Source organism: Gekko japonicus, unplaced genomic scaffold (assembly GCF_001447785.1).
Source record: "Gekko japonicus isolate JY-2015 unplaced genomic scaffold, Gekko_japonicus_V1.1 scaffold11, whole genome shotgun sequence".
Taxonomy (NCBI): domain Eukaryota; kingdom Metazoa; phylum Chordata; class Lepidosauria; order Squamata; family Gekkonidae; genus Gekko; species Gekko japonicus.
Window position 1 is genome coordinate 2962890 of NW_015166418.1, and position 11667 is coordinate 2974556.

Sequence of the window (11667 nt, forward strand, 5' to 3'; positions counted from 1 at the left end):
AAGTTTAGGTATGTTCCTCCCTCAGATCCCCTGTAATAGAATGTAAAAGCTGGGCAGACTTTGTGGGCAACACTGGTCCCTTTCATTAGAACCTCATTACACAAAAGGGGCAGCCATCGGAATACGTGCTGCAACTGTTCAAGCACTTGTCAGAAGAGAGACTTTGGCCCCGTTCACACGAGGCGATTTGGCCCGGGAACGGGACAGTTTGGAGGCGGATCAAAGCAGCGCGATCACACCACAACATCTGGGAAGCGTTCTGCTTCCGCCTCCAAACTGGCCCCCACCCGGGAAGAACCGCCTCAAACTGAACCACCTACCTCGGTGGTTCAAACGGATGAGGCGCCTCTTCCCGGGCGTCTGATCGCCGGCGCTCCCTTGCGCCGGCTCAAGCCCGGGCCGGAGCCGAACTGCGCATGCTCCGACATGCGCAGATCGGCCGGCTCCCGGTTAGAGCCGTCTTTTCTCTCCGGCGTTTGATCGCGCCGGGGAGAAAAGGCGGCTCGGCCGGGGGATCCGTGGGATCCCGCCGAGCCGTATCAACGTTTTAAAAGCCGCGCTTTAAAGGGCTTTTCCCCTGCCGTGTGGCAGGGGCCCTTGATCTGCAGAATATCTGTGCAATACCTGGAGAAATACCAGGAAACACTTCTTTACACAGGGAGTGATTAAACTGTGGAATTCATTGCCAGAAAATGTAGTGATGGCTACAGGCATAAGCTTTATTTTATTTTTGCCCCCCATAGGCAATTTTTTTTAATTTGCATTTTCTATAAACTTCAATGAAAATTAGGGAGGGGATCTACATACTATGGGAGAAAGTAAAGAAAACCCACTAATACCCCAAGAGATGGTGGTCATACATACTGCTTAACAAATTAGCTTTTAGCTCAAAGTTCAATTCAAGTTCATTGAATGTGGTCATATAGTAGTCAATTTATACTGTAAAATAAATTTAAACACCACCACTTCTGACTTCTTAAAAAGCAACCCAAGAAATAATTATAAGAGCTTACAGAGTGTAATAATATCTCATTTTTTATACTTCCCCCCCCTCAAAAGATAGCTTGTCTTCGGGGTGGCTGCCCCTAATTTGGAATCTGAGTTCTCATCTGAAGATGCTGCTGCTCCTTCTTCTTCACTTTCTTTGGTGCTGTCCTCTTTCTCGACTTCTACTTCTCCTGATGGACGTCCACTCGCCCATCTTTGACAGATCCCTTTGGAGTGCCTCACAATCCTCACTGGTTTTCACCATCCTGAACAACTTTGTATCATTTAGCCACTTCACTGCTTACTCCCAACTCCAAATCATTAATGAACCAGTTAAAAAGCAGTGGACCAACCTGCGGTACCCCACTGCTGTTTTTTTAAACCTCAGAGCCTAAAAACCCTTCTCAAGACTGGCAGGACTGTTGGGCTGAGCTCCTGTTATTGTCACCTTACATGTCACTGTTTAGCTTCACTTCTTGGAGAACGCGGAATATGAACGGGTTCTCTGGCTGTTTCAGTTCCTCGCAGGCTTCAGAATATTGCTGATCGAGGTTTGGAGGCTTCTGCATGGCTAGCTGAGGAAGGAGGGGAGACAATTAGTTACTTACGAAAAGAATGATCTTTAACTTCACGTAGGCTTTTTTTTTATGGTGTCACATAGATACCATAAAAGTCAACAACAGCCTGAGCATGGAACTCAAAGAAACAGTACAAGATCAGAAAACGTGGAGAGAGCTGGCTCATAGAATTGCCAAGAGTTGGACACGACTGAATGCCTAACAACAACAACAGGCTCTTTTTCACAGGGTGGTGTTTACCTTAGTTCAGATCTGTGGGATCTTCTTTTGGGCCATGGACCCCACTTCTTAAGGTTCCTGCCCCCCCTCTCAAGTCCATAATTAACCATTTACTCACCAGCACCTTGGGCAGAGGATCGAAAACAGTACGTAATTATTTGTACAGGAAGAAGGATTTTAAATGGAAGTCTGCAGTTCGAAAGCAAGAAATTGCAAGTAGATAAATAGGTACCACTTCGGTGGGAAGGTAACAGCGTTCAGTGCGCCTTGGTGTTTAGTCATGCCGGCCACATGACCACGGAAACGTCTTCGGACAGCGCTGGCTCTTCGGCTTTGAAACGGAGATGAGCACCGCAACCCTAGAGTCGGATTCGACTGGCTTTCGAGCAAGGGAACCTTTACCTTTACCTGCCCAGGATAATCTCTGTCCACGTTGGACAACTGGCCAGTGTCACTGTGTTTTAAGTAAAAAACAGAAATCATGCCTGAAAAAGAAACCCAGAAAAAAATGCCACAGAAAATTCTGTACTGTCTGTTTAAAACAACAAGTAAATAAAGTCATGACTGTTCCAGACCAAAGAGCTAGTGGAGAACCAGCCTGGGAGCTATCATTACCATTCATCTGCCTGGCCTCTCCACATCAAGGCTGATGGACAGCAGTTTTCCCAGCCCCCCCCAACCAGGCTTGGCCCTTCTCCTACCACCAAAATAGAGACCACCACCCCATGAAGATCAGCAGAAGCCCTGACAGAGAATCCCATTCCTGTCAGGTGACAAGGAAGAAGTTTTGGTTTTATGGAATCCCCTCCTAAAGAGAACCTATCTAGGGCTGCAGTCACACACACTAAGTAATCCACTTTCAGTGCACTTTCCAACTGGATTTTAACTGTGTGAACTGGCAAAATCCAGTTGGAAAGCGCATTTACAGTGGATTATTTAGTGTGTGTGTGACCGCAGCCCTAGGGCTACGCACTAATGGCATTTTCAAAGAATACCATTCTAGAAACCCCTTTTTATTATTCAACATTCTTGTGTCTTTTCCAGCACCATCCAGATTTCAATTTTGGTCAGTTGCTTTGTATTTATTTCATTTTATTTTATTTAACTTAATCGATACCCTTCCTTTCTTTCCAAAGGGGATCCAGAGTAGATTACATCATTCTCTTCTCCACTTTATGCTCACAGCAACCCCGTGAGGTAGGTTAAGACTGGCCCAAGGTCACCCAACAAGCTTTCAGGGCACAGAGGGGATTCAACCTGAGTCCCCCCAGATCCTAGTCCAATACTAGAGCTGCTATGCAACAATCCCTCTCTCTTCACATTTTCTTACATTTCTGGGAGTGTTCTTTTATTTTATTTGTGCATGTACAGATCAATTGCTGTCAGTCAAGCTTGAACCCTCCCTAGAAGCTAAAATGACTAAACTGAGGCTATCGTAGTCTAGTCACATTATGGTCCTGGTCACACAGAGGATTTGCCCCGCGAAAGGGATGGATTGAGGGTGCATCAAACGGGCGCGATCATACCACAACATCTGGGAAGCGTAACGCACCCGTCTCCAACCCGTACCGTCGGCCCAATGAAGTGGATTTAAAAGGCACTGGGGAAAAGGTAGTAGCTTCCGGTAAATGCGCGGCACCAGCGGGCGTCTGATCAGAGACGCGCCGGTAGCTGGTGGCATCCAGCAGCCGTCCGTGACCCGCGCATGCGCAGTAACGCAGTACTGCCGTGTTGCTTCTCTGGGACTACGCTGTTGCCTCCCTGGTGTGATCAGCTGCCAACGGCCTGAGGACAGAACCGCGGGGGACCGTAAGATCGCACTCCCGTGATTCTTTTAGCTCTGCCTCTGAAATGCCTCCCTTCCAGTGCGGATTTTCCCCCTCGTGTGACCGGGGCCTTTGAGAAGACAAGGCTCACTGGAAAAGACCATAATGCTAGGAGAAGTTGAAGGCACCAAGGAAAGAGAAAGACCCAACATGAAATGGATTGACTCCATCAAGGAAGCCAGGGGCCTCCATTTGCAAGACCTAACAGGACGTTTTGGAGGACGTTGATTCATAGGGTCACCCCAAGTCAGAAGCAACTTGATAGCACGTAACACACACACACACACACACACCTTCAGTAGCATACCAGACACGGAAGTAACTTCCCAGAGGATTTACAAAGCAGACTTGAGCAACTGTCAACGGGATATTTCTGAGAACGGGAAAAGGAAGGATTAAAAGAATGCGGCAGAATTTTGGATTAAGGGAGACTTGGCCATTTATGTATAAGGTATATTGAATAGATGTGGCAAAAGCAGACTTTGGTCTCTTCTCGTGAAGCACTGCAGTATGTCCAATGTTTGCTTCCCAGTAGCAAAACGGTGCCTGGCTGTGAACAAACTGTTTCCCACACATACCTCACATTCCTTTAGCTAAAATGCACTAAGCCCCCAGGCTGAATCTCTAGAGATTTTTGTCTATATCTGACCCGCTCTGGCCAGGGGCTTTGACCTAACTGCTAGCCCTTAGGGAGGAAAAGTTTATGGTTTTATGGTGCCATCAGGGGGGAGGGGCTGGCTACTGGTGCACTCAGGACATTCCCACAGGACGTTTGATGTATGTCTTTTATTATCTTGCAAAAGGAAATAAATACTGTCAAGGTTCCGTTGTTCAGCACCTCCTCCTGAACGCTGTTTTGGGGTCTTTGGGTGGTGGTCAAGAGACGTCTCTTAATTATATATACTGTTGTTTTTGGGTGAATGCTCTGAGCTTATTTATATCCTGGTAAGGTTCAAATAAACAGATTGTACTGCAGGGCTGTGTGTCCTCTTCTCTTTCCTACCAAGACTTTGTGTCCTGCCAGAATCCCACCCAGCTCAGTGAACCTAAGTGAAGCTGATACACCCAGTGGAAGCCTGGCGACGAGGTAAATTCTTTCTTTTTCTGCAACAAACAACACTAGCAGACAAGGCCGCAGTGGTTCAAGATGCAGTTCAGGGAATAAGGGTGCAATTCTTTGCTTGGTGAAAATCCAGTTGAACCCTGTCGGTCTTCGTGGTGGAAAGTGGCATCAAGTTGCAGCTGACTTACGGTGACCTTGAAGGGTTTTCAAGGCAAGAGATGAACAGGGGTGGTTTGCCAGTGCCTCTGCGTGGCAACCATTCGTGTCAGGTTTTGTATAGTACTGAATTCCACAGATTAACCAAAATTGTACAATGAAATTATCACTTTTTGTTTGTCTTGCTTTCATTGTCCATCAAAAGAAAACAGGTACCTAGAGGCAAGCGACTACCTCACACTGAAGCATGCCAGACCTTGAAAATCTTTTCAGAACCCCAACCACAAGGCCACAGAGTGCACCTAAAGTGCAGTGAGCTCTGTCTCGGGAAAGCTTATGATGGACTAAATTTGGGGGACTTTTAAAAGGTGCTACCGGATTCCTGTTTTGTCTTTCACAAGGCCAAATATATGGAAGCCTTTTCATGTGCATGAGAAAATGGCACTTTGCACATGCTCAGAGAGCCAGTGTAGTCTCAGATGCTCCAGATCCAAGCCATTACCTTGAAAACAGGTTCCCTACAGAAAAAGGGTGAGGATGAGGGAACATTTTCCGCGTCCCCCCCCCCTCCGTGGTCGTTGCAGCTGCTGCCGAAAGCGGTGGCGGCCAAAACTTTTAAAAGAGCCCCTAATGAGAGCTGGGAAAGCCAGAATGACCTCTCGCATGCGAGAGGTGGAATTTGCCCCTATGAGTCCAAGGCCACCACCCTGGGACTCAGGGAAGCGGGGGAACGTTTCGCCCCCCGCCCCGCGGTCGTTGCAGCTGTCGCCAACAGTGGCAGCGGCCATAACTTTTTAAAGAGCGCCTAAGAAGAGCTGGGGGAGCCAGAATGACCTCTCACGTGACATCACACGAGACATCAAACGAGACATCACACGCGAGAGGTGGAATTTGCCCCTATGAGTCCAAGGCCACCACCCCGGGGTTCAGTGAGGTGGGAAAATGTTTCCCCCCACCCACCCACAGCCGTTGCAGCTGCCGCATCCATAACTTTTTAAAGATCCCCTAACGAGACCTGGGAGAGCCAGAATGACCTCTCGCGTGACATCACACAAGACATCACACGCGAGAGGTGGAATTTTCCCCTACAAGGCCACCACCCCAGGGCTGAGGGAGACAGGGGAACGTTTCACACACATCCCCTTCCACGGCCGTTATAGCTGTCACCGCCGGTGGCCATAACTTTTTAAAGAGCCCCTAACGAGAGCTGGGGGAGCCAGAATGACCTCTGGGCAATATTGCCTTTGGGCAATCATGGATACTTTGTTGGCAGTTATGTACTCCATTATCCCCTATGGGCAAGCATCCTCTATTATTCCTTATGGGCGTTATGGATTCTCTATTGGCATTATGGATTCTCTATTGGCAATTATGTACTCCATTATCCCCTATGGGCAAGCGACCTCTCCATTATCTCCCCATGGGCAGTCATGGATTCTCTATTGGCATTATGGATTCTCTATTGGCAATTATGTACTCCATTATCTCCCTATGGGCAGTCATGGATTCTCTATTGGCAATTTTGGATTCTCTATTGCAATTATGTACTGCACTATCCCCTCTGGGCAAGCCTACTCTCCATTATTCTCTATTGGCATTCATGTATTCCCTATGGGCAATCGCTGACCTTAGTTTTAGTACGTCCCGGGGGTGGGAGGTGGTTTAAAACAAGATCCAATCAAAAAAGTTCATGCAGAGTGGGTGAGGTCCAACCCCAACTATTGTTAGATAGGCAAGCAGGGTTAATGTACTGCACGATAACACAGATACACTAGGAAGTTACCCAGATCTAAACTAACTGAAATCACTAAGGGGCAAGATATGCAAGATGTTAGTATCTATAGTAGGCAAGAAATCCTAAACCTCTTCATGCTTGCGGGGAAGTGAATTCTAATTCGGGTTTCTTGTTGAACAGCCCAGCAGGCAGAATTTTAACAAGGAAAGGTTTTTCATGTCATGGAGGGTGGGAGTTCACCAGATACATTATTGTGTGACAAGAAATGCCACGGGTGTATTCTCCGCTTTAAAAAATCTGGCAACCGATCAGCCACTCAGGAGCTTCTCTCCCTTCCTTTCCCCACACTCCATTTCCACTATGCCGGCTAGCGGCTGCTAAGAGACGTCGCCACCTTTCTGGACAAGAAGCCCCGGGAAAAAGAGGCACCTTCATTAGGATCCCCCGCTTACTTGTTTGCTGCGGCAGCCGTCTTTCTTGCAAAAGGCACGCGTCGGCCAACGCTACCGCCTGGGCCACGGTTGCTATGGTGATTGCACGCGCAACTCTTTCCCGATTTGCTGCCCAAGGGGGTCCAACTGCGCCTGCGCCCCTACTGGTTGCGCTCCCAGAGCACGGGTAAGACTGCTGCATATCTCCTGTAGCTCCAAAGCAAGCAAGGCCAGCAAGCCCCTGTCGTTGGGGGTTCCGGTGCAAGAGCAACGGCAGCGGCGTTCTGCACGCTTTGCATTGCAACAACCCGACGGACAGCGCGGCAGCAACATAGGAGCTTCACAGATTGTGGCTCTCGGCTCAGGCTCAGCCCCCTTCCTGTAAATGGATGTGTCTTGAGGAGGGGGCTTAATTTGGCCTGGATTTGCGAGGAGTGTCAAATCTCAGGCTCTCGGGAAACAAAATTAGAGTATTCCTGAGCATGTGCGAAGAGCACCTTTCCCTTCCCTCGCCTGTTCTTTACCTCACTTCCGCATAACAGATATTGGAAGGCTGCCAGCTCTGGTTTGGGCAGGGTTGCCAGCCTCCAGGTGGTGGCTGGAGGTCTTCTGGGAATCATTACGACTAATCTCCAGGCGACAGAGACCAGCTCGCCCGGAGAAAATAACCGTTTTGGAAGGTGGACCCTATGGCAGGGGTGGCCAGACTTGCTTAAGGTAACAGCCACATAGAATAAACATCAGACGTTTGAGAGCCGCAACTCATGAATAAATATTACACACACGTTTTTATTGAAAAAGATGCAGGTTTGCTTTTTATTAACATTAAATTTGACTGTGAAAGAGCCACAGGCAGCTCCTGAGCTGCAGTTTGGCCACCCCTGCTCTATGGCATTGTACCCCGTTGAAGTCCCTCCCCTCCCCAAACCCCGCCCTCCTCAGGCTCCGCCCCCAAAATCTCCAGGTATTTCCCAACCCAGAGCTGGCAACCCTAGGGTTGGGAAACACCTGGAGATTTGGGGGGTGGAGCCTGAGGAGGCCAGAGGTTGGGGAGGGGAGGGACCAACGGGGTATGATGCTTCACCCACCTTCCAAGGCAGCTTTTTCTCCGGGCGAACCGCTCCAATTGTAATCTCAGGAGATCTCCAGCCATTACATGGAGGTTGGCAACCCTGTAATATGACTCCCAAATCCAGTTTGAGCCAAAAAGACTCACAGTTTTGAAGTGAGGTAGTGGACGGCAGTTCCGTGAAATCGTTTCTTGGATGCTTTTCAGACTTTGTATTGTTCGAGAGTCAGCGTGTGTTGCAGTTGTTAGAGTGTTGGGCTAGGCTCTGGGAAGCCCAAGCTAGAATCCCCACTCTGCCATGGAAACTTGCCAGGTGACCTTGGACTGGCCAGTCACTCTTTCTCAGCTTAACCTGCCTCACAGGGCTGCAGTGAGGATAACATGGAGGAGTGGAGTACGATGTAGGCCGCTATGGGATCCCATTGGGGAGAAAGGCGGGGCTCAAATGAAATAAATATATAGGAAAGGGCGCTTTCACACATGCTAAGTCATGCAGTTTCAGTCCACTTCAGCAACCGTTTGCAAGTGGGTTTTGCCATTTCACACACTGAAATCCCATTGTGAAGAATGGGGCAGATATGTCGTCAGTCATGTTGGATGACAAGACTTGGACTAGTGGATATAAACTATAGCAAAGGAGGTTTCGTTTAAATTTGAGGAAGAGTTTTCTGACGGTGCAGTATGTTTGACACTGGGAATGGTCTCCCTTGTGAGGTGATGGATTCTTCATTCTGGGAAGTTTTTAAGTATTGACTGGATTCCTGCTTTGAGGGATATTATAGTTGTAGTTTTGGAGTTGGCAGGGGTTGGACTAGAGATCCCTTCCAACTCTGAGAGTAAACAAAGAAATAAGCAGGTTAGGCTGTGAGAAAGTGTCTTTTAAAAGGCCGTCTCCTGACTGTGGTCATCCGGACACAATCCTCTTGGTACAGTAGAATTTGAGCTAAATTTAAGTCCAGTAACACCTTAGAGACCAATAAATATGGGGTGGTGGTGGTTATGAGCTTTCAAGAGTTAAATCTCGCTTCATCAGTTAGGGAAGAATTTGGTTTCTGTTTCTTTAGCTGGATTCTTGATATTTGCGTTTTCCCTATATTTTCTGCTGGCCACTCCTAGCTCTTTCCTAGCCTGTTTCTCCCCTTTTGTCTTTCTACTGATACCTAGCCGGAGCTTGAGGGGGGCAGGCAGCTGTCCATAGTGGGATTATTATGATATCTGAGGTAAACGTGAGCTCATCAGCCTCTTCTTGGACAGACTTCTCTCCTTACCTGCTTTCTCCTCCACTCTTCTTGGTGGTCAAAAGCTTGCTGACAAACAGGATAGGGCCCTCGATTCCAGGAGGTTTTGTGACATCAGAGGTACGTGAGCGAATCAACTTCACTCCTTATTTGAAAAGGACCTGTTGGCTCTTGGTAAACACAGGGCTGACCATTGTGTCAGCAGTAGTTAAAGAATAACAAACTCAGCATATAACCCACCCTCCCCTGTAAACAGGGCCCAGGGAAGAGAACAACATTTCCAACATAATTCACAAACGGTTTAACATTTAAAAATTAAAATAACCTTAACAATTCAACTAACAATTTCAGAGGGCGCAAAAGGTACACAATTTAGTATCCTTTTCCCACTGGGTGAGAAGGAAGGAAGGGTGTTGGGTTATTCTTTTTAATTTTAAAGTAAATCAGCAGAGTAAATCAGCAGAGTATTAAAGAGGCAGAGTATTAAAGAGGCAGAGTCCATGGTGTGTTTAAAATATAAAAGTTTACTACAACCTAGCATGGGAAAAGGTACACAGGATATAAAATAACAAAGAGCTAATATTCCTACATCCTTACAGCTAGACAGAACATGGCAGAAGAGAGCGAAGACAAGCTTCTTCTTCTTGCTCTGGACAAAGAGCCATAAAATGCTAATACTTGGCACTTAGGTCTCCAATCAGAACAGCAAACTAGATCTGAAGTTACCGGGCTTTTTAACTCTCTAAACTTATTGGTCACAAACAAACATGTGATTTAACAAACAGTATTAACCCAGTAAATACTGAAGAAGAAGTGTTTAAACTTGTAACACCCAACAAAGGGGCCAGACTAGCTAGAAAACTGTTGCTGTCCTCAGCCATAGGCCTGGCAGCACATCTCTGTCTTACAAGCCCTGCGGAACTGCATTAGGTCCCTCAGGGCACGGATGTCATTTGACAGAGAGTTCCACTAGGTCAGTGTGCCTCTGGCTGAGGACAGCTGGATACCTTTTGGGCCAGGGATCACCAGTAAGTTCTTCTCCCCTGAGCATAATGCTCTCTGGGGGGGATATACCAGGAGAGGCAGTCCCGTGGATACGCTGGTCCCAGACCATTTAGGGCCTTAAAGATTAGTACCAGAACCTTGAACCTGATCCATTATACAACCTGGAGCCAGTGCAACTGGTGAAGCACTGGTTGGATATGTGCTGTCAATGGCGTTCCTGTGAGAACTGATGCCGCCGCATTCTGGACCAGTTGTAGTTTCCAGGTTAGTCTCAAGGGTAGCCCTGTGTAGAGCGAGTTACAGTAGTCTGATCTAGAGGTGACCCTTGCATGGATCACTGTGGCTAGGTCGGGGTGAGACAGGAAGGGAACCAGCTGCCTGACCTGACAAAACTGAAGGAACACCAGTCTAGCAACATTTGCGATCTGGGTCTCCATTGATAAGGAGGCATCCAGAAACACATCCAGGCTCCTGACGGTTGGGCAATGCTCCCTCTCAGCCATGAAGCCTTGTGAGCAAACATTCTACCTTGTGAGCTACTGGCATTAAAGTTGTGAATGAGCAATTTGGCTGCTGCATAAATTAGTTTGCTCTGGAGCCATTCTTCCTGAGCTAAGACAAAAATGCGTGAGCCGGAGGCTAAAAAACTGTGAGCTAGCTCACACTAACTCAGCTTAGAGGGAACACTGGTTGGGACTGATGTTAAAGGTACACCATCAAGGGCTGGGAGTTGGCATCCTAACCCTGAATCCCTCCTACCCAGCCGCAGAACGTCCATCTTGGATTCAGTCTCAGCTGGCTCTGTTTCAACCATCCAACTACAGCCTCCATACCCTCGGCCAAAATAGCTGGGGTGGTATCTGGCCAGCCGTCCATCAGCAGATATAGCTGGGTGTCATCCACATACTGATGACAACCCAGCCCAAAACACCATACCAGCTGGGTGAAGGGGCACATATAGATGTTAAATAGCACTGGACAGAGGATTGCCCCTTGAGGGACTCCACATACCAAAGGGTATCTTGGTGAAACCCTCTCCTGACCAATGCTTCCTCTACGCTGTGGAGTCTTGTGAGCAAAAATTCTACTTTGTGAGCTACTGGCATTAAAGTTGTGAGTGAGCAATTTGGCTACTGCATAAATTAGTTTGCTCTGGAGCCGTCCTCGCTGAGCCAAGACAAAAATGTGTGAGCCGGAGGCTAAAAAACTGAGCTAGCTCACACTAACTCAGCTTAGAGGGAACACTGCTCCTAGCACCACCCTCTGTCCTTGACCTTGGAGTAATGAGGCGAGCCACTTCAAGGCCGTCCCATGAATTCCTGCATCAGCAAGGCAGTGGGTCAACAACTCATGGTCGACC

The 11667-nt window shown here is 47.9% G+C and overlaps 1 protein-coding gene across 1 annotated transcript in view; it reads right to left on the reverse strand.

The window, feature by feature from the left end:
* LRRC34 (leucine rich repeat containing 34) overlaps positions 1-11085 on the reverse strand; it is a 27564-nt gene extending 16479 nt beyond the window's left edge. The window contains exons 1-4 of the mRNA XM_015411580.1: positions 11067-11085; positions 3354-3569; positions 2193-2269; positions 1441-1562 (exon numbers count right to left, since the gene is read on the reverse strand). Of these exons, the coding sequence (XP_015267066.1) occupies positions 1441-1562; positions 2193-2269; positions 3354-3569; positions 11067-11085 (434 nt within the window). The remainder of the gene's footprint in view (positions 1-1440; positions 1563-2192; positions 2270-3353; positions 3570-11066) is intronic.
* Positions 11086-11667: the final 582 nt, after the last annotated feature.